Source organism: Antechinus flavipes, chromosome 1, assembly GCF_016432865.1.
Source record: "Antechinus flavipes isolate AdamAnt ecotype Samford, QLD, Australia chromosome 1, AdamAnt_v2, whole genome shotgun sequence".
NCBI lineage: Eukaryota > Metazoa > Chordata > Mammalia > Dasyuromorphia > Dasyuridae > Antechinus > Antechinus flavipes.
This window is the reverse complement of record NC_067398.1, coordinates 670,758,175-670,784,262: the sequence shown is the minus strand read 5'-3', so window position 1 is coordinate 670,784,262 and position 26,088 is coordinate 670,758,175. Positions and strand designations below refer to the sequence as shown.

Genomic DNA, 26,088 nt, shown 5'->3' with positions numbered 1-26,088 from the left:
CTCTAGTCACTGGCCTCCCTTCTGTTTTATACATGAAGTATCCCTTTTTCAAATATATAGAGATGCTGTCATAATTAATGCAAATCCATTCAAATCCATGGTTTTAGCCATTACCATAATTACCCCATAATATAGCAACTGGTGTGTGAGTGTGTGTGTGTGTGTGTGTGTGTGCACGTGCGTGTGTGCAGTCACGCTCCCTTGAAGCTTGAAGATGGGGACAGATCACCCTTAGCACTGCTCAAGGGCCTAGATGGCAGAAGCAGCTAAATCATATCAGACAAGTCCCACTGGGAATAAGCATTTATATAGCTCTTACAGCATGCTGGGCATTGTGCTATGGGCTTTATAAATACAATCTCATCTGATCCTCCCGACAACCCCACAAGTTTGGTCCTATTTTATAGTAAGAAACTGAGACAAACAGAAATTAATTGAGTTGCCCAGGGTCACAAAGTAAGTATCTGGGGCTGGATCTGAACCCAGATTTTCCTGACTCTGAGCCCAGTGCTCTCTCTGGTATGAGGCTTACCTTAGTGGCTCGAAGGGCACACTGCATGAGCCCAGTCATACTGCCCACTTCCCGTAGGACCTTCTTGCTGTTGATATCTGCCCTCCAGGACAGGTTTCGAAGGATGCTGGACACCACCTGGAGGTGAGGGATAGAGAAGGATGAATGTTCAAAAGGGAAAAGTGTAAAGTCCTAAGCTTATCTGTTAAAAAACAAAAAAACAAATGGTACAAAAACAGGATGGAAGGGATGTAGCTAATTTATTTTAAAGACCTAGGGCCTATACTTTTGGGGAAAAAACTACAAAGAATAAAATTTGAAAGTTTGAATTTCTTTTTATTCTTGTTTATATATTAAAATATTTGTTTTTGACAACTCCCAAATTTAACATAATTTTCTTAAAAGAAGATTTGGGAATTTAAGTGGACTAACAAACTTAACACAAGTCAACAGTATGAATTGGCAGTCAAAAAATTAGTGCAAGCATAAGAGTAGTGTCCAGAATAAGTGAGATTTTATAGCTAATGCCATGATAAAAGTTTACAATATTATGTTCAGTTCTGGGTACCCCATTTAAAGAACATTAACAAACTGGAGCATAGGGAACCAGAAAATGGCCAAAAAGGAGTTCAAAGAGCAGGAACAGGGCCTAGAACTGGGCTAAAGCCCTCCTTGGTGACTGCACACCATCCAGTCCCATCCCATGATACCCACAGCCGCCCACTGCCCTCTGTTGGGCTCTGGGCCCATCCCATGCTCTCTGTCTCAGATTTTAACCAACTTACCTGGTGGAGCTCCTCACTGTCTGAAGCCAACTGGGCCACAATGGCCTGCATACAGCCCCGCCGGGCACACAGTGTGGCCTGTCAATGAAAGGCAAAGGATGTTTCAGTGGATGACTTACTTAGACATCAAGGGAAGGTCCAGTTTCAAAGCATGTCCTGCTATTAGCTTGGGCGTATCCCAGGGATTCTAATTCATCCTCAAGAGTAGGGTCCCCTTGATCCCCAATCCCCAGAAGGAGTACCTGGCTCTGTCACTGACCTCTATGTGACCTCCCCTCTCGGAACTTTAGTTTTGCCCTCCATAAAATAGAGGTTAGATAGTTTGAAATTAATTCAGGTTATAGGGAAAAGGGGTCATGGGTCTACCCCAAACTCTAGACTAGACAGCAATGGCTGCCTTCAGAGGTGGAAAGAACCATAGAATTCAACAATAAAGTCAGTTCACAAGCAGTAAGTCTAATAAGTTCTAGGCACTATTAGGTGCTAGGATTAAAAAGACCAAAATAATTTCTTTTTAAGTCCCTGCCCTCAGGGAGCTTACAAGTTACTGTATTAACATAGTATGTGGAATATTGGAGTTGACACAGAGACTCACCCAAAGTTGCATGGCTAGTTGGCTTTTTAGGACAAGCGCTAAGCCATCCTGTGGTTTCCAGGAGGAAGTCCCAAGGGATAGCCCCTTTGGTAGGGGTAGAAGGAATGGCAACATCAAACTCTCCTGGGCTGGGGCACACACACACTCACCTTGTTAACGACGTCACCGAAGGTGAGATTGGTGAGGGCCATGCCCGCGTAGCGCCGTAGGGCCAGATTCAGAGGGTCATTGGTCATCTTATGCATCTCATAATCCACCTGCAGCAACTCTGCTACAGCCTGCAGCCCGCCTGCAAGATGAAAGCCATCACAGCCCCATCTGAGGCTTCACAATCTCAGCGGGAGTTTTCCTCACTGAGGATAATAGTAAGTCCCATGACAATAGAGGGCTGCCATCTACAGAGTGCTTTTCTCAGCACTGCCCTGGACGGGAACTTGCACAAATGTACTGAACTCTAATGACAGCCTCTGAGAGTCCAGAGTCATCTCGATGTCAAGGTATGGCTCCAGAAAATCAATCAATAACCACTTATTAAGTACTTTCTATGTCAGACTCTGTACTATGTGCTGGAGATATAGATAGAGGTTCCTACCATTTTATAGATCAGGAAACAGACACCAGAAAAGTGACCTGATCAAGATCAAGGAGATTTAGAACCCAGGCATCTTGAGCCTTAGCCCAGGGCTCTTTGGGCTTATCCCAGGGATTCTAATTTATCCTTAAGGGTAGGGTCCCCTTGATCCCCAATCCCCAGGATGCCAGTCTCCCAAGTCCTGGGCTCTTCCCATTACATCATACACTCTCTCTTAGCAGGCTCCACCAGAGTATGGCCTGGGCTTCCGAGGGCTTCCAGCTTCAGAAGCATTGTGCAAGTATTATTATCCTCATGTTTACAAATCAGGAAACAGAATCAGTTTAAGCAGTTTTCCCAAGATCATACAGCGAGTTAACAATATTTAGGACTTGAACCTTTCCTGTTTCTACTGCACTATTCAGTGTTTTTGCCATAATCTGCCTTTGCTCACTGTCCCTGGATATGGAGATGACTACCCCATCTGTTTCTCCTTCTATCACCATCGAATGCCTGGCCCAATCTGAATTACTCCTTCTCACTATTGTCTTGTCTCAAGGGAAACCCATCCTAGCTCCTAACCCTACATTTTCCATCAATCCAAAGCTGAGGCAGGTTATTGACCTCCTACCTATATTTTATAGGTTTTCAACCCTTCTCCATCTCTTCCCCACCCTCTACTCCAGCTGAAGACCTTACTCTGTCATTTTATTATTTTTAGGAAATTGTTTATTTTTGACATTTATTTTTATAAGATTTTGATTTCCATTTTTTCTCCCTTCCTCCCTTCACCCTTCCTTAAGACTGAAATCAATCCAATATAGGTTAATCATGTACAATCATATTAAACATATTTTCACCTTAGCCACATTAGTCATAATCCACATTAGTCTAAAAGAAGAATCCGAACAAAAGGGGAAAACTATGAGAAAGAAAAAAACAAAGTGGAAATAGTATGCTTTGATCTGCATTCAGACTCCATACTTCTTTATATGGAGTATTTGGATGTAGATAATATTTTCCATCTTGAATCATAGAATTTGAAGATCTTACTTTGACTTTCCTGAAATAACTGAGGCCATATAACCTGAGCTCCCTTCGCCCACACTCTCCTCCTTTTCCCAAGGGTGTACCTTATACCAAAGTCTCCAGGAATATACTTGCTCCTTCTCCTCTTCTCCATCAGACTGTCCCCTCAATCATTTTCCCCAAATGTCTAATTTTCAACCTTTCCCTATCAAATGCTTCTTTCCTTACTGCTTTCACACATATCCAAGCCTCCCTCATTTAAAAAAAAAACCTTCACTTTGGCAAGGAACTGGAAACTGAATAGATGCCCATTAGTTGGGGAATGGCTGAACAAGTTATGGTATATAAATGCAATAGAATATTATTTTCTATAAGAAATGATCAGCAGGATGATTTCAGAAAGGTCTGGAGAGATTTGCATGAACTGATGCTGAGTGAAATGAGCAGAATCAGGAGATCATTGTACATGTGATGATCAACTGTGATGGACTTGGCTCTTTTCAACAATGAGTGATTCAGGACAATTGCCATACATTTGTGACGGAGTGAGTCATCTGCATGCAGAAAGAAAACCATGGGGACTGAATGTGAATCATGACTTTTTTTTTCATCTTTGTTGTTATTTGTTTGCTTTTTTTCCCTCTTTTTTCCCTTTTTGATCTGATTTTTCTTGTGCAGCATGATGAATATGGAAATATGTATATAAGAATTGTACATATTTAACATATATTGGATAACTTGCTGTCTTGGGGGGGGAGGGACAGAGAAAAATATGGAACACAAGGTTTTTCCAAGGTGAATATTGAAAACTATCTTTGTACGTATCTGGAAAATAAAAAATTATTATTTAAGACGAAACAAAACCTAAAAAACCTTCACTTCATGTTGAAAACTATCTTCCTATGCCTTTCCTCCCATTCTTGGCCAAACTCCTTAAGAAAACCGTTTACACTTGCTACATTCCTTTCTCCTCAGCCCTTTGCCCTCAGTCTGGATTTTGACTTCATCACTTCATTGACTGAAACTGTTCTCTCCAAACTTTTAACAATTTCCCCACTGCCTTTCTCAGGCCTCATCCTCCTGCTTTTGACACTGCTGATCACCTGTCTCCTCTTATCCAGGTAATTTCCCTTCAAGCTCCTTTGCTAGCTCAGCATTCACACCATGTCTCTTAACTGAAGAGATCAAGGTTTTATCCTGGTCATTCAAGTCAATAAATATTTTTCAGATATCTATTATGTGCCAGACACTGTTCTAAGTGCTTCATATACAAAAAAGGTAAAAGTCCCTGCTGTCAGGGAGGTTATATTATATTATTATTAATAATTATATTAGGGGAGCTGCCACATAAATGACTATATGCAAACTACACAGGATAAATTCTAGAGAATCAATGGACGGAAAGCACTACAATTAAAGGGTAATCTGGCCTCAGCCACTTCCTAGGTGGATGACCCTGGCAAGTCATTTAATCCTGTTTGCCTCAGTTTCCTCATCTGTAAAATGAGCTGGAGGAGGAAATGGCAAAGCACTCGGTGTATTTGTCACCAAAAAAAATCCAGAATGGTGTCATGGGAAGTCAGACATGACTGGAAAATGATTTAACAACAACAGAATGTGGCATTTAAGCTGAAACTTAAAGGAAGTCAGGGAAAACAGGAGGCAAAGATAAGACAGGGGAATGGACAGTTAAATTGCCCAGAGTTGAGAGATGGAGTATCTTTTTCTAGGAATAAAAAAGGGGCCAGTGTCGGCGTGTTGAAGAGGACGTGAGGGATGGGGACATAAGATGAAACAATTTTGGAAAGGTATGTGGGGGTTAAGTCATAAAGGGCTTTGAACATCAGAGTATTTTATATTTAAACTTGAGAGTGACAGGGAGCCACTGAAGGTGTTTGAGTAAGGGGGTGACATATTCAAAAAACTTACTTTGTCAATTTAGTGCAGGATGTCCTGGAGTGAGGAGAACCTTGAGACAGGTAGACCCACCAGTAAGCTACCACAATGGGCAATGAGTGCCTACCCCAGAACAGTCATGGTATCAGAAGAGAGAAGGGGATATAGATGAGAGATGTCATCAATGTAAAATTATCAGAAGTTGGCAACAAATTGCATAAGGAGTTGAGGATGATACCTGGTTTCGGAGTCTGGGTCCCTGGGAATATGGTAGTATACTCAATAATAATAGGGAAGTTGGGAAGAGGAGAAAGCTTGCGGGGGGGGGGGGGAGGAGAAAATGAGTTCAGTTTTCATGCCCTTCTTCATTTTTCCTTCTAATCCAGAGGTTCTTAAACTAAGATCCAGGAACTTTAAAAAAAAGAGAGAACTATTTTAATTTAATTGGCTTCCTTTCTATTCCTCTGTATTTTTTACTTCATTTGTTAAAAAACATGGTTCTCTGTGGCAATCCAGGACAATTCCAATAGACTTGGGATAAAAAATGTCATTCATATCCAGAGACTCATAGAGAATGAATGTGAATCGAAGCATATAGTATTTTCACCTTTTTTGTTGTTTATTTGTTTGTTTGTTTGTTTCTTGTGGTTTTTTCTCTTTTGGTCTGATTTTTCTTGTACAATGTGACAAATAGAGAAATATGTTTATTGTGCATATATATAACCTATATCAGATTGTTTGCTGCCTTGGGGAAGGGGGAGGTAAAGGAAGGAGGGAGAAAAAGTTTGGAATATGTCTTACAAAAATGAATGTTGAAAACTATCTTTACTTGTATTGGGGGAAAATAAAATACAATTGAGAAAAAAAATAGAAAAAAACTCCTCACAAAAAGCCATGATTCTGAAAAGGGTCCATGGCTTTACCAGATTCACTGCCAAAGGGATCCAGGATACAACTCAGCTCTGCATCCTCTGTCTCAGTAATCTCATTAGGTTCCATAATTTAATTATCATCTCAACGCATATACTATATGCATGTATATATATTTATATTTATAGAAACATTCATATATACATATGTATATGCATATAATAGCTAATAATAACCAACATTTATATAGCACTTACTAAGTATCAGGCAAAATGCTAAATGTTTTATAATTATTATTTCAATTGATCCTCATAACAATCCTGGGAGGTAAGTGTTATTATTATCCACATTTTACAGATGAGAAATTGAGCATTAAGTGACTTGCCCAAAGTCACACAGCTAGGAAGTGTCTGAGGTTAGGTTTGAATTCAGGTTTTCCAAGCCCAGTGCTGTCTCCCCTGTGACAAATAGCTGTCCATATACATAGATCCCTTATAAGTGTGCCACCTGTACAGCACATGTATAGATGTGTACATGCATGTTTACTTGTCTCTTACCCAAGCTTCATTTGTGCACTACCAATTGCCTAGTACTGAATAGACTTGAGACATCTCTAACTTAACATGTTCCAAACTGAATTTCTTCTATGTCTCCCTTTTTGTTTCCTTGTTTTAGTCAAAGGTATCGTCATCCTTAGTCTTCCCAGATTCATAATTTCCTCTTTCTTCTTGCCTCCTCCCTCTCCCAAGTCTTTCCATTTCCACCTCCACAACACCTCTCACATCCAGACCTTATCCCATTTTACATAGCCCCTTGTTCACAACCTCAGGAGGTAGGTAGGTGTTATTATTTTCCAATTTTGTAGATGCATAAACTGAGCAGACAGGCATTTAAGTGACATGCCCAGAGTCATACAGTCACCTCTTGCCCTGATTATTGCCACAATCTCCTCATTGGTCTTGCTTTGAGTCTCTCAGGACATTCCTGATCCCCATTCAGCCAACTCCAGTGGCTTCCTATTGTATTTTTTTGGCGGGAGGGGAGGCAATTGGGGTTAAGTGACTTGATCATGGTCACACAGCTAATGAGTGTTAAATTATGAGGCTGGATTCAAATTCAGGTCTTCCTGAGCGGCTCTGCCCACTGGGCCATCTAGCTGTCTCTTTATTACATTTTAAATATTAAATATAAATACCTATTCAGCTTTCAAAACCCCTCACGCCTGGAATATATTCTCTCTTTACCTCTGCCTTGTTAAGTCCCTTCTCAGAGGAAGCCAGAGTACCATCTTCTTTTTTTTTTCCCCTGAGGCAATTGGGATTAAATGACTTGCCCAGGGTCACACAGTTAGACAGTGTCTGAGGCCAGATTTGAACTCAGGTCTTCCTGACTTCAGGGCTGATGCTCTATCCACTATGCCACCTGGCTGCCCTCCAAGTACCATCTTTTGCAAGAAACCTTTTCTTGCTCCTACCAACAGCTAGCACCTTCTCTTCCTCCCAGACTACTTCATGTTTAATGGCATTGTATTTATTTGTATTTTATTAGCTTTATATTTATCCTGCATACATATAGATACATGTGCATACCTGTCAATTTACATATAATCTCTTTTCACCTCCACAGACTGATCAACATACTATATATATGCGTATATATCTATGTCTTAATTTTTGTCTCTCTCTGTGAATAGGAATTATTTCATTCTTTGTACTGGTATCCCCATCACCTCAAACAATGTCTGGCTCATAAACAAGCATCTAATAAATGCTTATTGACTGACTGATGCTAATCTGTGTTATCTCTGCTCGGCTAGCAGACTAAGGTCAGTGCCCTCCAAATTTGGCACCTTGGGGCAAAGCCCCTCCCACCCTTCCCCAGTTAGGGTTCGGCAGAACCTACTTCCTCCACCACACAGATGAAAATGCTCTCTCCCTCTTCAGATTTCTCCTGGCACTTTAGGAGATTCTTCTGTGTGAGTGTGGGGGAGGGTGGGCGTCATCCACCAATCCAAGAAGAGGAGCCCAGTCTTTGCCCGTGGCTTCCCTTCCCCCAGTCCCTCCCCTGCATCAAGCATGGAGCAAGGCCTTTCCCAAAGAACAGCCGACAGATCTCCCAGCACCCAGCAGTGAACCTGCTATTGTCCCTCCCTCCCTCCCTCTACTCTTCCCTCTCCACCTACCAAGTTCATTCATGGCTCGGCGGTATTCCTCATCAAAAGAGAGCTTCATCACTGCACATGTGGCCTGGCAAATCTGCGGCTCAATAGGTACGGGCCCTGAGAGGAGGGAAGGAGGAAGGAGAAGGTCACCCAATGCTCAGAGGCAGGTGTGGAAACTGAGTCTGAGAGACCTACAAGTCAATAGTAATTATAATTTCTGACACTGTCAAAGCACAAATGCTTTCTCCCAAGTGATCCTGTGAGGAGGCTGGGGCAAGAGTTATTATCCCCATTTTATAGATGATACAACTAAGGCTCTTGCCCCTGGTCACCCAGCAAGGGAGAATATAAGGCAGGACGTGTCAATGACAAGGCTGGGATGAGACCCCAGGTCTCACGGCTCTTTCCAGCCGATACCCCCTTTCTGGGCCCTCCCCATTCTAGCTGCCTCCCCATCCTCTGCTCACTCACCAGCACCGCCCTCGGGGCCCTGGCCTCCATCTTGGCCCTGCATCCGGAGCCAGTCCCAGCAAGTCTCGCAGTAGGAGCGGATCTGCTCCAGCACATGCAGCACGCGCATCTCCTTCTTGGCCTGGCCCTCGTCAGGCTGGGAGAAGATGATGTTGTGGAGGGCCGCGTTGGCCCGCATCCGGGCATCCTTGGCCCCCTCGGCGGGGCCGGCCTCCCGGTCAGCATCATGGAGGATCTGCAGCAGGAGCGGCAGGCAGCCCGAGCGGCGCATGGCCACGCAGCTCTCCTGGGAGCTCGACATGGCCAGCAGGGTGCGGGCCATGTCCTCCTTGTCCCTCGTGGCCAGCATGGACAGCAACCAGAACACCACCTCCACCTGGGGGCCACCAGCGGGCTCAGTCTCAGATGAGGACTTCTCAGTCCCCCCTAGATCCCACAGTCTTGCTCTCCAGCCCACCCAGACACCCTGAGAACCACCCCCCCCTTCCCCTTTGGGAGAATTCCTCTTGGAATCATTTCCAGCTGCACCAAACCCAGACCAGCCCTCACAGCCCTGTTCAACCCAGGCCTTCTTTGGCTCAATTTTGGAAGTGTGGGTTGGCTTGTCATGGCTTACCTTGCTGTTGCTGAGTTGGCTGGTCCCATCTTCTGGGTGGGTGGGGGCTTCTGGCTCCCCATCCCCCTCTACTCCTGTTGGCTTTATCCCTAGGAGGGTCTGAGGGAAGAAGGGGACTTAGGTTTCATGTGCTGCCCTCTAACATGGATATGCCATGGGATCCTTCCGGGGCCATCTTCGCTTCTCTGTCTCTGCCTGTCTGTCTCTGTCTCTCTTTCTCTCTCTGTCTCTGTCTGTCTCTCTTTCTCCATTGTCTGTCTGTCTGTCTGTCTGTCTCTTTTCCTCTCTCTCTGTCTCTGTCTTTCCTCCTCTCTGTCTCTCCTCCTCTCTGTCTCTCCTCTCCGTTTCTCTGTCTGTCTGTCAGTCTCTCTCTTTCTCATCACATTAGATCCCATGGGGTCAGTTATCACCTCTACACAGATCTAAAATATACCCAGCCCTCATCCCTCTCCTGACCTCCAGACCTGGATCATCAACTAAATATCCGATGGATAGCTCTAGCTTTATGTTCCCTTGGCAACTGAAACTTATTTTGTCCAAAAGAGAATTCATCATCTCCTTTCAACAAACAAGACCAGCCCCCTCTTAGCTTTCTTGTTTCTGTTAAGGGACCAGCATCCTTCCGGTCTCCCAGATTTACAACCTATGAATCATTTTAAACTCTTGACTCTCCTTTAACTCTCACACTCAACCAGCTCTCCAGTCTCCCTTTATCATGCTCTCATTTTCATGTCCTCTTTGCTCATAAAAGGTATTATTCCAGCCTGGGCCATTATCACCTCTCCTGAATTATCCCGATAGACCCTAAATGCACCTTCTATCTCTCCCCATATAGCTGCCAAATCATAGAGGTAGATATAGATACATGATATATATAAAATCATCTATTATATATTGAAGCAGCTAAGTGATACAGTGATAGAGAGCTGAATCTAGAGTCAGGAAGACCCATCTTACTGAACTCCAATTCAGCCTTAGACATTTAATTAAGCTGTGTGTCCCCGGGCAAGTCACTTCACCCAGGTTTCCTCAGTTTCCTTATCTGTAAAATGAACAGGAGAAGGAAATGGCAAACTACTCCAACTTCTTTGCTAAGAAAAGCTCACAAGGCATCATGAAGAGTTGGACACAACTTAAAACAACTCAATAACAACATATATATACATACATAACACATCTGTATCTAAATTGTCTCTCTATCTTGTCTAGGCTAGAAGTACAGTGGCCAGTCATGGGCCCAATCCTACTGGTGTTGAATAAGGAAGCTGTACCCTGCCCTATCTTGGACCTAAATGGGTTTATCCCTCCCACTTCTGTGCTCATGGGCTTACTATATATGGGTACAAGTAGGACAGACACCCTGTAGTAGTCTTTAGTGTCTACTGCCACTCAGAACTCCCAAATTCAAGGGATGCAACAGTCTCAACCCCCCCCTAGAACCAGGGGTTAGAGATCTGAACTACCATAAGAGGCCCAAACTGTATCCCTAAAGCTAAGGATGTGCTGATAAATGTTTTGAAAATAAATTAGCTCTCCAGCAGAAGGGGGAAAAATGTACCCATAGAGAGAATTTTAAGTTTAGTGATTTGATTATTAACACTTTTTAAAGTCTAGACAATCAACAAAACAATCAGGCCCTGATTGGTAAGGACTGCTGATTTTAGAGATATAAATGAATATTTAACAACCAGCTCTCATTACCTAGCTGGTGCCTCACACCCCTGCAGAAGCACACATCAGACCCTGTCATTCCCCTGTTTAAGAAACTTCAGTGGTTTCCTGTAGCCTCTAGTAGAACCTATAAATTTCCATTGGCATTTAAAGCCCGTTGCAATCTGGTTTCAAACTATATTTATAGACTTATTTCCCGTGACTCCCCCTCAATAACCACTGCAGTCAAATTCACCCACTCCCAGCTCCCTGCCCATCCCACCTCCCTCCTGTGTGCCTTTGCACAGGTTGTCCCCCTTCGGAACCCTCAGCCCCTTTAAAGCGACATGTTCCACAGGCTGCCTTTTCCTGATTTCCCCAGTTATTATGGCTTCTCAAAAAAACGACTTTGTATCATTTCATATTTACTTACACATTCAGTTCATGGTGTTTTTCCCCAGTAGAGTGTAAACTCCCTGTGGGACAAAGGCTCTTTCATGTTTGCCCATGTGCCTAGATCAGTGCCTGGTATACAGTAGGCACTTAAACATGTTTATCAAATTGCATTACATCTACACACGTGGATACACATACCTTGCACAGGGCAAGGGGGGCCCACTAACTGGATGAGGTCCTAGCTCCCTGCCCTACAGTTCCTTCCCCAAAGGGTCTCCCCTCTCCCCTCAGCCAACAATTCCACCATTAGATCTTATCCATTTGGGCCTCCCTGGTAGTCTGGAAGGTGGGAGTTGACGTCTGGGGCCCGGGCTCCTTCTCATTATCCCCGCTCCACCCTCCATAAGCTCAGGAGCAGCCAGGACACACTGGCGACCAGACTGGCGCGGGGAGGTGAGTTAGGGTCTCCTGAGCTCGGATGTCACCACCCTTGGATACCTGGTGTTCTGGCTGTGGCTGCTGCGCCCGCTCCCGGGTCTGGGTTTGAGCCTGGGCTTCCGCAAGCTCCTTCTCAATCTGTTCCAGGCGAGAGGCTCGGATCTACAAAGCAAAACGTGGAGCTCGGTAGTCTCCAAGCCCCCGACCCCCAACCCGGGCTCCGCCCCCTGGCCACACGCCCAGTCCAAGACTCAGACCTTAAGCACTGGCTCCGCCCAGCTCCTGACTCCAGGTGTTCTCAGTCCCTCCTTTGCCTCGGCTCCCCCCAGGCCCTGGCTCTACGGAGGCCTCAGCCAGCCCCATCCTCCGCTGTGCCCTCTGCTCACGCCTGGCCCTCCCCTACCTTCAGTCCCCGGCACAAAGTTCTCCCTGGCAATACGGGGGCTTATAAGGGTGGAGGGAGGTCTTCCTCGGGTCAGGTCCCCGGTCCCCACCTGAGCTCTCTGCACCATCTCGTCCGAGGTCCCGAATCGCTCTTCCATCAGCGCTCGGATGTGCTGAGCTTCGAATTCCAGCTGCTGCCGGATCAGGTCTGTCTGCATGGAAAACTGGAAGGGATACAACAAAAAAGGAAAATGACAAATGCCCCAGATCTGTGGGAAAAGGAGCTCTTTAACCACTTTTGGGGAGCAGTGTTCAACCCAATCATTTTGAAAAGCAGCTTGGAGATAGCCCCCAAAGCTATTAAGCTGGGAATACCCTTTGCCCCATACTAGGTATGAATCCCAAAGAGGTCAGATAAAGAGGTAAGGGATCTATGTGTGTGAAAATACTTAACAGCTCTTTTTGTAACAGCAAATAAATGAAAATTGAGGGGATACCCATCAACAAGTTATGACATATGAATGTGATGGGATTCTGTGATGCTGTAAGAAGTGATCAAGGTATTGGATTTAACATATTTTACTGTGTATAACATCTATTGGATTGCTTGCTATCTAGGGGAGAGAGTGGAGGGAAGGGGGGGAATTTGAAATACAAGGTTATGCAAGAGTCAGTGTTGAAAGATTATCCGTACATGTTTTGAAAACAAAAAGTTTTAATAATAAAAAAAAAAAGAAATGATGATGGGGATCATTTTCAGAGAAACCTAGGAAAAACTGTAGGAACTGATGCAGAGTGAAGTGATCAGAATCAGAAGAACAATTTATATAGCAACAGTGACATACTAAAGATAATTAATTGTGACATTCAATAACTAATCAACACTATGATCAACCACAGCTTGAAAGGAGACCTGATGATATGATCCACCTCCAGATACAGAATTAAGGGAACCAGAGCATTTTGAAACATATTTTGTTCTCTTTATTTTTTTTTTGACATGGATAGTGGGAGAATTTATTTTGCATGACTCTTCATGTTTGTAAGGGGCTTTGATTTTCTTGCTTTCTTGATGGGAGGGAAAGGAAGGGAGATAATTCAAAACTGAAAAATAAAATAAAATAGAATTAAGACTGCTAAAAAAACCAAAACAAAACAAAACTGGAGAGGGGATAAGAGTGAATTAGGGCTGGGAGAGATTTCCTCCTCCTTCTCAGAGATAACAAGTAAACAGTCCAAGGCCACACAAGTCCCCTCCCCCACTCTCTAGATGTAAGATTCAAAGCCTTAGACCCATTCCTCCTCACCGTTTCTGACTGAGGCAGCTCATCCAGCCTCTGGGACAAGCTCTGGAGCTGCCCATAATACCAGAGTTTCTCTTGTTCCTCCTTCTCAATCTCTGCCAGCAGGAAGCACCTGTTGGGAGATGGAAGGATCATAGTTGAGAGGGTGCCACCAAAGTCCCCTCTCTTACCAATCCCCCAGTAACAATCTCAATTCTCTTCTCTATCACTATCATGATTTACAAAGGATTTTCCTTTCAACCAGCCTGGGAGGAAGTGAGTTTTAGACAAGTGTCATTAATTTAATTTAGCAGATAGAGAAACTGAGGCCCAGGGAGGAGAAGGTCACATGGCTAGTAAAGTTTTGAGCTCCTGTACAATGCACAAAATCTGAGATTCTACCTTGTTTGAACACCATTTTTTGGGCACCACAAGGCATACATAAAAACAATGCTGTTTGAGCTGAACTGAGTTGGCAGAAAACTCATGACAGAAGAGAAATGAGGTAAAGAGATAAGAAATAATTCACAATGCAAATGAAGTCATATACTGAGGTGGGAAGATGGGACTAAAAATTAAAGTGAAAAATGTCTACTGTGTCATTCTCTGTTGATATAAAAGTTCTACAAATTCCAGACTCATTGACTCATTCCCAGCCTCTAAGACCAGGGGGGAAAAATAAAAAACAGGAATTTGAATCACTTCTTTCTCCTTAAGACCTCCAGCATGTTCCCTTCACCCAGGACCCTGGACCCTGCCCATGACAATATTTAAAGGGACAATATTCCTGCTGTCCATTCAATGGTTTGAATGGAGAGCCTGAGGTCCCTGTCCATGGTCATAAAACAAAGAGGCTCAGAGAGGAAAGATTTGCTCAAGTTAGGGGGTAGGACCAGGACTTGACTCCAGGTGTCCTGATTCCAAGGTTGTCAATATTGGTCAAGACTATTGAGGGGCCTCATCTTACCTGCTCCCTCTTACCTTTCTTTGTCTAGCTCCTCCAGCAGGCGGACGGTGGCCCTGCTCAATTCTCCCAATTCTTCTCTTTTCTTGTGCAGGCCTTGGGCTGTGGCTGCAGGGGCAGCACAGTGCAGGGGGCTGCCCTCTGGGCTCCGGCTCCTACTCCTCCTGCCAGATTCTGCAGCAAGAGCCGGAGGCTGAAACTTGAGGTTGTACAGGTTGGTGATATCCATCTGCAGGGCTGAGAGGGGAGAAGGAGGCCAGGATAGCCCATTAGCAGGGGCTCTGAGCTTCCCTTCACCCAAGGTCCAAGTAAGGACTTCTTACTTGAAACTTTAGAGAGTAGGGAAAGGAAGGACATTCTCCCCATTGGAGAGATGGAAAGATAGAGCCCCAGAAAGGAAAAACACTTATTCAATACCAGCAACAAATGTCACAGGACTGGAAGCTGGAAGAAACCTTATATAGGTAGTCAAAGTCCTTGATTTGACCGACAAAGAAACTGAAGTCCAGATAATTTAAATGTATAATGAAGAACAGGACTGGGATTAAAACCACATCTTTCAGAAATGTTTTATATGAATACATATATATAAAACCTATACCAGATTACTTATTATGGTGAGGGGAAGAGAGAGAAAGATAGAATTTGGAACTCAGAAAAAAAAACAATAAATAGTAAAAATTGTCTTTATGTGTAATTGGGGAAAAATTAAAATTATTTTAAAAATTAGAACGACTCTATACATTTCTGTCCAATATTCACATTAATATATTTTCAATCTCTTCCTATCTATGCGTTACTTCCTATTATCTACATATGTATCCAGGTGTTCCCTCCTTTAAAAAAGCCTTCAACAGATCGTACCAGTCCTTCAACTTATAGTCTTACCTGTCTCTTTTCTTTCAAAGCCAAATTCCTAGAAAAAGATATCTACATTCATTGTTTCCATATCCTCTGATTTTATTTACTGTGTTCAGTTTTTTTGATTGGCAATTTTTTTAATGATTTAGAACAGTGTTTTCTATCCTTACTAAAGGTTTGTAATTCTTTTGAGATCTGTTGTATTTTCAGCACTTAGCATCATGTTTGACACTTAGTAAACTCAATAATCCTGTTGATTGATTGACCATGTATCTATTAGGGATATAGGCTCTTATTTTAATATGTTTGCTACTATTATGGACATCAGACCTTTACTAGACATATTTGATACTAGGAGAAGTGAAGCTGTTGACTGGGGGGGGAGGGGATTTTCCTAGTTGGATCATCTTTTGTTGATTTGATACCATTCACTTCTCAATATGCTGAAATCTAATATCCAACCTCAATACAAGTACTCTCTAAAGTTACTAAACCCAAAACCATCTGTCATGGAATTAACTAACCCCACCCCTCCGCACACACACCATGTTATACCTGTTGGAACAGCTGAGGTTTTCCCAGTTGGATGGATTCTAAGCAATCTGTACATCTGTGTCTCAGTCTTCCTCCTTTACTCATGTAGTATTTGACATTGCTGACCACCTTCATCTGAGTACTCTCTTCTCTCAGTTTTCTTGACACTGTTGTCTCACCTTGATTCTCTTTCTACTTATTTCCTATTTCCTACTGTCTGACTGCTCCTTCTCAGTCCCATTTATTAGATCATTATCCATGCTAACTGTGGGTATACTCCAAAACTCTCTCCCAGGACCTCTTCTCTTCTCTCTCTATACTTTTTTTTTTTTACCACCTCCAGTGGGTTTAATTATCTTCTCTATGCAATAACTCCCAGATCTACATTTTCAGTTACAGTCTCTCATGAGCTGTGATCTAGCATCCCCAACTGCCTATTAAACATTTTAAAGCAAATGTTTCTCAAATTCACCATGTGTGAAATAGAACTGATCCTAAATCCAGTCGTCATTCTAACCTATACATTTCTGGTGAAGACATTACCATCCTTCAAGTTATCACCCAAATTCATGAGTATTTATCGGCATATTCCTCAACCATTAACTCTCCCACATTCCCAGTACGGGACCAGTTCCAGCTTCTATTTCACTTCCACAGCATCTCTGGTATTTGTCCCCCTATCTCCACTCCCATAGTCACCACCCTAGTTCAGGCCCTCACAAGCTCACCATCTTCAAAGCTCAGGTACATACACGGGCATACATGAGACTTTAATCCAATCCCTCCGCCTTAGCAGCTAGTGCCTCTCCCTTTCAAAAATATTGGTTTGTATTTGGCTTGTGAATATTTTATATTTGCCTCTGTGTGTGTGTTGTGTTGTGTTGTGTGTGTGTGTGTGTGTGTGTGTGTGTGTGTGTGTATTTTTCCCTTGAATAGAATGTAAGCTTCTTGAGAGCAGGAACTGTCTTGTTCTCGTATTTGTGTGCCTAGTATCTAGCTCATTGCTTAGAATGCTCGTTGATTGATTAATTGATCACCCTGTCTTTTCCTTGTTTCACCCAAGATTAGAACTACAGTCACAAAATCATAGGATCTAGAATTAGGTCTAAACCCTCACTATACAGATGGGGAAACTGAGGCCCACAGAGTGAAATGTCTTCTGTAAGTGAGTGGGTGAATTAACAGAGTCAGGACCCGTGTCTCCTCAGAACCAACCTGGAGTTTTCTACGCTATACCTATTTCCCAGCTTGGTCCAATGCCTCAGGCTGATGTCTCCTGCTAGCCTGGATGCTCCAGAAAGACTGGAGTCTTTGTCATAGTTTTTTCTCCAGACGTGGAGTCCAGGGCTCCCTTCCCCTCCGGCTTACCTTTCAGTTGCTCCAACAACTCAGTCCGCCCAGACGACACCATTGCTCGAGCTTCTTGCTCCAGTTTCCCCTGAAGGTGCTTCAGCACCTCCTAGGAAGGAAAGCAAACCCCAGATCAGTCCAGCTCCAGCTTTCAGATGGAGACCTCACTCCTCCCCCCACCTCCCCTATCACTACCACAGGCCCTGGGAGCCAGGAAGATTGGATTATCAGTATTTTACATAAGGAAAAACTGAGATCCAGTAAGGAAGGAAGGGACAGTTCTTTCCAAACAGCTGCCTGTGAGTGTGGCAGTTGGAATAGGGCTGGGTGTCATAGGGTGGCAATGAATTCCATTTTACTATCTTCCCCCCATTCATTTCCCCATTGCTCAGCTCCCAAAATTGTCCTCAGTGTGTCTGATAGCAACCTATGCTTCCTTACCATTCCACCCCCAGACTCACCTCATCTCCTCCCTCAGTCCCTAGTCTTGCTCTTCTCTACCACCCACCACTCAACTATAATCTCTGTCTCCATAGCCCTTACATCCTGTCGTCTGCTCCCCCTATGGGTCCCATATCCCTGTGTGCCTGGATCCTGATGAACCATGGCTCCGGTTCCATATCTATGGGACCCCATACCTCACACCCCAATGTCCCCATTTTCCTAGGTTTTATACCTTCATGTCAGAGGTCTCATTCTCCAGCTTTGACAAATGACTAGAGTTATCCTGGAGTTCTCTCCGCAGGTGAGTGTTCTCCCGGCTCAAGGCCTCCACCTGCCTCACCAGCTGCTCATAGGAAGCTGTTGGGCCTGGACCCGACATCTTTAGTTCCTCCAGTACCTGGGACAGAACCAGGGAGATACAGGTTGAAAATGAGTTTGGGAGTGAGCAGGAACTCTTACCCACCAATGTTCTAGTTAGTCTCTGCTCATCTATCAAAAATCAAAGCTGAAAGGGATGCGATCTAGTCCAGTTTCATTAATTAATCCCTCCACACAAGTAAGGAAATGAACTCCATGAGTTCATGTCACTTGGCCCACAGGGGTAACATCCTTGAATCTTGAAAGAGCAAGCAGATGTGAGGGCTGCCCCACTGTCAGTGCCCTCAGGACAGGAGAAGAGCAGAGTGGCCCTTGTGTCCAAAGAGGGAAAGAAACTACAAGTCAGTGAGCTTAACTTAGGTTCCTGGGAGCTTCCTGGGATGGATTGTTAGAGAGATGATGGACAAATATCTAAAAAGGGAAGCAGTGATTCCAATGAGGCAGCAGGGTGACCCTCAAGAACAGGTCATTCCAGACTAACCTCATTTCCCTTCTTGACAGGATTATGAAATGAAGAGATAAGGATATTCTGAGATTTTCATTTACCTTGATTTTAGCAAAGCTTCTAAAAAAAGCATCTTACACTATTCACTCGGAAGACATTGAGATATACGGCTTATGGAGTCATACATAATTGGTTGAATGGCCAGCCTCAAAATCTAGTCATCTGTGGTTCAATGTCAACTTGCAGCAGCTCTGCAATGTAATGCCTGGGGGATCTGCGTGTCTGTTTAACAGTTTCATCAGCGATAAAGGCAAACATGACATGCTTATCCAATTTACAGATGACTCAAAGCTGAGGAGGATAGCTAACACACTGTGACAGAATCAGAATCCCAAACGATCTTCACGGACTAGAGCCTTGGGCTGAATCTAATGAGATGACATTCTATGGTGGCAAGTGTAAAGTGCTGCACACTTAGGTCCAAAAAATCATCTTCACGGGTTCAGAAGGGGATGGAAATGATTAGACAGCTTTTTTTTTCCTGAAAAAGATCCTGGGCTTCTAATGGACTGTCAGTTCAATCAGTAAGAGTCAGTGGTATAGAGTGGCAGCCCAAAAGAGCCTAATATGATCTTGAAATACATTAAGAAAAGCTTTTGGGGAAAAGGAGGTGTTAGTTTCTGCATATTCAGTTTTGTCAGATTATATTTACAATCCTGTATCCAGTTCTAGTTAGAACACTGGGACTAAAGCCAGGAATATTTGAATTCAAATTTGACCTCAGACACTTACTAACTGTGTGACCCTGGGCAAGTCACTTAATATCTTTAATCAATTTCCTCAACTGTAAAATGGAGATAATTATAGCACCTACCTCACAAGATTTGGTAAGGATCAAGAAAATATTTGTAAAAAGCTTTAAATATATAAACAGGTCCTATATAATTATTCACTTCCCTTCCCCCTTCTATGAGCTACAGAGAAAGAGAAGCACATTGATAATCTAGAGGAGATCAGCTTCTGAACGGAGGGGCAGGGCTATAATAACTCTAGGGTTTCTATTTAACCAGCCTCAATACAGTCCTCATCCAATTTCCCACCAGTTATACTGCTTTTGGACTTTTTTCATCATGCCCCCTTGCCTTCTATCTCTGCCTTGCTCCTCCTTCCTCCTTTTCCAGCTCCCTTTCATCTTCTTTTATTAGACTATAACCTCCTTGAATATAGGGACTATCTTTGTTTTTATTTGTATTTGTATCTCCAGCACTTAACACGATGCCTGGCACATAGTAGGTGCTTAGCAAATAATTCTTTTTGTTTATAGACATAAAATATTTCATTTGTAAATGCTTATCCTCTAAACCTGTTTCCACAAATTCCAAAACCCCTAACACTCTGTATACTTCAAAAAATTAAAAAAAATTTTTTTTTGCTAACATTAGGTACAGAACAGAAAAAAAATTCTGTAAAGACAAATACTGGTAGGATGTTGGAATATTGTGCAAGAGAAGAAAAATATTCAAGAAACAATTTCATGTAAATATTTCTTGAATGACTAACAAATTGATGAAGGACCTTGAGTCTATATTGTATGAGCATAAGTTGACAGAACTGGGGAAACTAGGAAAAACAAGAACTAAAGAAGACTCAGGAAGAAGAGAAGAGAGCTATCTTCAACTAATCTGACTTCAGAACTCATCACTCAATTGAAATTGCTCTCTCCAAAGTTATCAGTGGTTTCTTAATTTCCAAATCCAATAGCCTTTCCTCAGTCCTCAACCTTTTTGACCTTTTTGCAACACAAAACACTATGAATCACCCTCCTCCCTTAGATATTATCTCCTCTTTGAGTTCTTATGCCCTCGCTGTCTGGAGAGGGAGAATGGTGCAGTGGAAATCACAGTGCTTCTGGTTCAACTACCACCTTTTACACTGTCTGACTTGGGACACATCACAATCTCCCTGGGACTCGGTGTCTTCAACTGTAAAAAGATGGTATTGTATTAAGTGGATCCTCCTACCTGCCTGATATCTCCTTCCCAAGCTCTTTGCTGGTTCAGCCTCCTGCCTCCTGACCATGGATATAGCCCAAAGCTCTGTCCTGGGACCTCTTTTCTCTCCACACTTTCTATGGTAATCCTTTCAGCTGTTATGGACTTAATTGTCATCTCTATGCAAATAACTCAGAGACTGATTGTTAAAATTTCAGTGTGAAGGTTTACACCCAGAAATCAGCAAACACTACAAATCAGGACTTGATTTATAATTTTATTTCTAGACTCAAGGATGGAAAGAAGTGTAAATAATGTGGATTAAATTCAAAAGACTATTGTACATTTCCCCTCCCAGAGAATTAATAGCTAAACATTTATCAGAGTTTCATCTGTAGTGGATATTTCCAATTGGATGGGGCATCTCAAACTCGGCCTGTGTAAAACAAGAACTTAACCCACTTTTCTTTTGAACTTCCCTATTTCCAGGCATCAGCATTGTTCAAGTCAGCCCAGTTCACAACCTTAAAGCCATCCTTCGTTCTCTCCACTTTCCAGAATCAATTGATTGTCAACTGCTTTTATAACGGAGCAGCTAAGTGTCACGTTGAATAGAGTATTGGGCTTGGAATCAGGAAGATTCATTTTCATGAGCTCAAATCTGGCCTGACATTAGCTATATGGTCCTGCTTGCCTCAGTTTCTTCATCTGTAAAACGAGCTGCAGAAGGAAATGGCAAAGCATTCCAGTATCTCTGCCAAGAAAACCCCAAATGAAGTCATGAAGATTCAGACATGATTGAAAAAGACTGAACAACAGCAACCTCTATAGCATCTTTCCTGTCTATTCCCTTCTCTCCACTCATCACCCTCTTCTGGATACTATCTTCTCTCTGAGTTCTTATGACACAGATCTTTCTTGTTTGTGCCAAGAGAGACAGGAAGGCACAGCAGAAAGAGCTTTGAGTCTGGAGTCAAAGGACCTGAGCTCAGATTTTCCCTCTGAAACAACACTATGACTTCGGGCATATCACTTAACCTCCCTGAATCTTGTTATCTCTTGCCTGAACTATATTGCAATAGCCTCCTAGTAGGCTACTACTGCCTCCAGTCTCTTCCCCATTATAACTGATCCTCTATTCAGCTGCCAAAGCTGAGATGTAACCATCCTACTTCCCTACTCAGTAAATTCTAGAGATTCCTTATTACATCTCGGATTAAAAACATATTTTTAAAAATATAATATTTATTTATTTATTTATATTTATTTAAAACCCTCCATAACTTGACTCCAACCAAATTCTAGGGGCTTAATCAGAGATTCTTTGGTTTAGCTGTGCTGCCATTCTTGTGGTTCCTTATTTATGACACTGAATCTCCTTCCTCCGGACCTTTGACCAGGTTGTCTGCCACGCTCGAGAAGCACTACCTCCACACCCTTTCTTCTTATGATCCCAAGCCTCCTACCTGGGGCTTCTCCAGATGCCCTAGTTTCTCCTGCCACCTCCTGCCTCAAATTACTTTATTTTTTATATACATATTTTAAATTTGTTAATTTGTTTATTTTGTATATAATAGCATTTTATTTTTCCTGATACATTATAAGAAAATTTTTAGCATTTATTTTTATAATATTTTGACTTCCATATTTTTTGCCCTTCCCTCTCCTTTTCCTAAGAAAGCAGTTTGATCTAGTTTTACATACATGTTTTATATATTTACATAATGTTATCTCTAGTGATAGAATGCAAACTCCTCAGGGAAGGGTTTGTTTTGTTTTTATCTGTGTTCCCAGAATGGACAGTGATCTTGCATATAGTAGTCACTCAATAAAAGCTTGTTTGTTGGTTGAAATATTTGGAGGTTATGTGGATTAGATTTGTTTCATATGGCTTTAGTGAGCAGAATTAGGAACAATAGGTAGAAACTGGGCCAGATAGATGGTGAAGTAGATAGAGCATTGACTCTGGAATAAGAAAGACCTGACTTGAAATTGGGCCTCAGATACTTAACACTTACTAGCTGTGTGACCTTGGCCAAGTCACTTAATCTTAACGGCTGAAGAAAGGAAAGAAGGAAGGAAGGGAGGAAAAGAGGGAAGGGGGAAGGAGGGAAGGAAAGAAGGAAAGCTGGAAGAATGTATGAAGGGAAGGAGGAAGGGAAGGAAGGAAGGAAGGAAAGAGGGAAAGAAGGGAGGAAAGAAAGAAGGAAGGAGAGAAAGAGGAAGGGAGGGAGAAAAGAAAAGAAGGAAGGAAAAAAGGAAGAAGGAAGGAGGGAGAGAAGGAGAGAGGCAGAGAAGAAGGAAAGGAAGGAAAGAGAAGGAGGGAGGGAAGGAGAGAGGCAGAGAAGAAGGAAAGGAAGGAAAGAGAAGGAGGGAGGGAAGGAAGGAAGGAAAGAAGAAAAGAAAGAAGGAGGAAGAGAGGGAGAGAAGGAGAGAAGGAAAGAGGGAAAGAGGGAGGAAGGAAGGAAGGAAGCATGGATGGAAGGAAAGAAAATAGGTGGAAGCTGAAAAAATGTTTGATTCAGGGACAAACTTCCTCTGGATTTGAGCCATCTCCCACAAGTCTATGCTGGATGGCCACTTATTGGGCATATTTTTGTAGGGACGCCTTTTAGATTTGGTTTGTAAATAAGTGACCTCAGAGGTCCTTCCAATGCTACAGTTCTGTGATTCTTTTGATTTTCTTGTAGCCACTGGCCCGGGAGAGGTTCGGGGACAATAGGGAAGGCTGGGGATTTGGGGCTGACAGCCTCCAGGGGTCCCCACTGGAGGGGCAGCTTGGCTTGGGCCAGCAAGGAAGGAGAGTTAGGGACGGACAGCTTGGCAGCCAGAGAAGGGGAACCTGACAGATGCACGGACCAATAATCTGACAGGTAGGCAGTCCCATGGTGCTGGCGGACAGATGGCCTGTGATCCCCGTGGGGAGTAGTGGGGTTGGGGCCCAGCTGCCCCCTCAAGCCCAGATTTTCTGCCGTGGTCATCCTGGCCCAAGGCCCGCGGAGCCTTGCCCATACCTGTCCCCGCCCCCAGCCGATCCTTTGTTCCCTTAGGGCTCCTCCGTTCCTTATTGTTCTCCCCCTCTTTGTTTTCATACAAAGCTCCCTTTCCTCACACTCCTGACGATCTGACGATCGCCACCCTTCAGTCTTCTGCTCTTCTCCCTCTGACCCCATTCTCCCTCTCGCTGGTTCCTTTCTTCCTCATTTATGTCTTTTTTTCTCTTGCTTTCATCTGTCTCGGTAGCTCTTTGTCAGTCCCCATTCCTTTCTGTTTCTCGGTGTCCATCTCAGCTTGTGTGTGTGTGCGTGCGTGTGTGTGTGTGTGTGTGTGTGTGTGTGTTTTCCCCATCTGGGTTTCTCTGTTCCCTACCTCTCTCTCTCCCATTTTACACTGTTCCCATCCCTTCTTCCCTGTCGGTCTCATCTCTTGCCTCTGCCTTTCAGCCTTCTCCTCTCCCCTTTGAGTTCCTCTTCCCGGGTCCCCTCAGCTCCTCTGCTCCTTTTCCCTTCTCTCGGTGGCTCTGACTCCATCTCCATCTCCCTCTTTGTTCCTGCTACATTTTCTCCCTGCCTTTGTTTTCCGCTCCCAGCGACACTGAGAACTCTCCAATTCTTCCCCCTTCCTTCCCTACCCCCCACAGTCCTGCCCCAGCTAGCGAAGCTCAATCTGGGATTCGTTCACAAGAGCCTTCCCTACATGGGACCTCAGCCTGGCTCCTCTGGGTCCCCGGGGCCCATGGCCAACTCACTTCCACACCCCACCCCCACGAATCCCCCAACCAGTCAGTCCTCAGACACTCAGGGCTGCCTTCCCGTGCTGACCCGGATTTGGAGTCTCTGATTCCCAAAAACCTCAGCGGCCATGGCTGAACCAAAACCCCCCTTGGGCATCCCAGGCAGCTTCCATTTGAAGTCCTCCAAGGAGGGGAAGCCAACACCTCCAGAGATCACCACTCCTGGTTAACTGTCATCATTAGGAAGTTAGGTGACCTGTTCAAGTTTGGGCCCTAACATTCCCTGGCTGTATGACTGGGCAAATCATTACCTCCTCCCCGTGCCTCAGTTTCCCTATATGTAACATAAGGACATTCACAGGATGTTGTTCAGAAAGGTCTTTGTAAATTCAAGGTGCTAGGAAGCTACTCCTATTTTTAATCATTGGCAACAAACAGCTTTCATTTCATGGACACTTAAAGACCCCCAAAGTTCTTTCTTCCCACTAGCTCTGAGATAGTCAAAGAACAAGCATGTATTAAGCATCTTCTACTATATTCCAGGGACTAAGCACTGGGGTCATAAAGAAAGACAAAAACATGGCTCCTGAACTCGGAAAATTTACAGTCTGATAAATATAAGAGAGAGACAGATAAATGAAAGATAATTTCCAAGAGGAGACTCTAATAACTGAAGGAGCCCCAAAACCTTCTTACTGAAAGCTGGGATCTGAAGTGTGTCTGCAGGGAAACTGGTGATGGGGTATAGAGGTGAGGAGGAAGGGCATGCTGGGCCAGTGCAAAGGTGCAAGGATTAGAAGGTACATTTTGGAGAAGGGAGAACTGAAGCCCAGAGGAATGAAAATGACTTGTGTAAGGTCACACAGTTGTCAGAGCTGGGATTTAAAATCAGACCTTCTGCCTCTGGGCTCAGTGCCCTTTCTACTGGTTATTAAAGCATTTCCTTAGCCCCCATGCAACTCATAGTTTAGGAGTAGGAACAAGGTAAGACAGAGGTGCACATGCATGTAAAATCAGATAGGATGAAGTCTGAGAAGAGTCAGACAGAGAAAGTGAGACAGACAGAGGAGAAAGAGGGGAGAGAGAGAAAGAAGGGTGAGGAAGAGACAAGAAGAGCCAGAGAAAGAATGAGCAAGTGAGTGAGTGAGAGACAGAAGAGGCAGAAACTGAAAGAGATAGAGAGACACAGAAAGAGAGAGGAAAGAAGGAGAGGACTGGAAGGAAGGGAAGAAGAGAGATAGAAAGGAGAGAGAAAAGAGAAAGAGAGAGGGGGTGGGAGAGAAAAGATCAAGGGGACTTTCTGGAAGAGGTGGCTACCCTTGAACCTCCAGAAGAATGTTAGAGGCAGCTAGGTGCTGCAGTGGATGGAGCTCTGGGCCTGGATTAAGGATGACCTGAGTTTAAATCTGCTCTCTGACACTTACTTTTTGTGTGACCCAGGACAAACTGTTTAATCTCTGCCTGCCTCAGTTTTCTCAGTGGAAAAATACAGAACCAGCCTCCCAGGGTTGTTGTGAGGATCAAATAGATAATATTTGTCCCAGGCTTAGGACAGTGCCTGGCTCATAAAGAACTATTATTAAGGAGGAATGGTCCAGGTGGAGGTAGGAGTAACCAAGTAATTCATGAATGGGTCAGAGGCAAGAGGCGGGAGGTGGGAGCAGTGGGGTCCAACCTAGGGGCCCAGAGTTCACATCAATTGAAGGCTTTTGTCTCCCCTTCTTCCAGATCC

General features: G+C 43.7%; 1 protein-coding gene across 1 annotated transcript in view; it reads right to left on the bottom strand.

The window, feature by feature from the left end:
• APC2 (APC regulator of WNT signaling pathway 2) overlaps window positions 1-26,088 on the bottom strand; it is a 47,004-nt gene that overhangs the window by 9,953 nt on the left and 10,963 nt on the right. The window contains exons 2-13 of the mRNA XM_051972196.1: window positions 18,042-18,206; window positions 17,384-17,474; window positions 14,638-14,857; window positions 13,681-13,789; window positions 12,484-12,597; window positions 12,050-12,151; window positions 9,506-9,604; window positions 8,890-9,265; window positions 8,440-8,535; window positions 2,041-2,180; window positions 1,297-1,374; window positions 533-649 (exon numbers count right to left, since the gene is read on the bottom strand). Coding sequence (XP_051828156.1) covers window positions 533-649; window positions 1,297-1,374; window positions 2,041-2,180; window positions 8,440-8,535; window positions 8,890-9,265; window positions 9,506-9,604; window positions 12,050-12,151; window positions 12,484-12,597; window positions 13,681-13,789; window positions 14,638-14,857; window positions 17,384-17,474; window positions 18,042-18,206 — 1,707 coding nt within the window. The remainder of the gene's footprint in view (window positions 1-532; window positions 650-1,296; window positions 1,375-2,040; window positions 2,181-8,439; window positions 8,536-8,889; window positions 9,266-9,505; window positions 9,605-12,049; window positions 12,152-12,483; window positions 12,598-13,680; window positions 13,790-14,637; window positions 14,858-17,383; window positions 17,475-18,041; window positions 18,207-26,088) is intronic.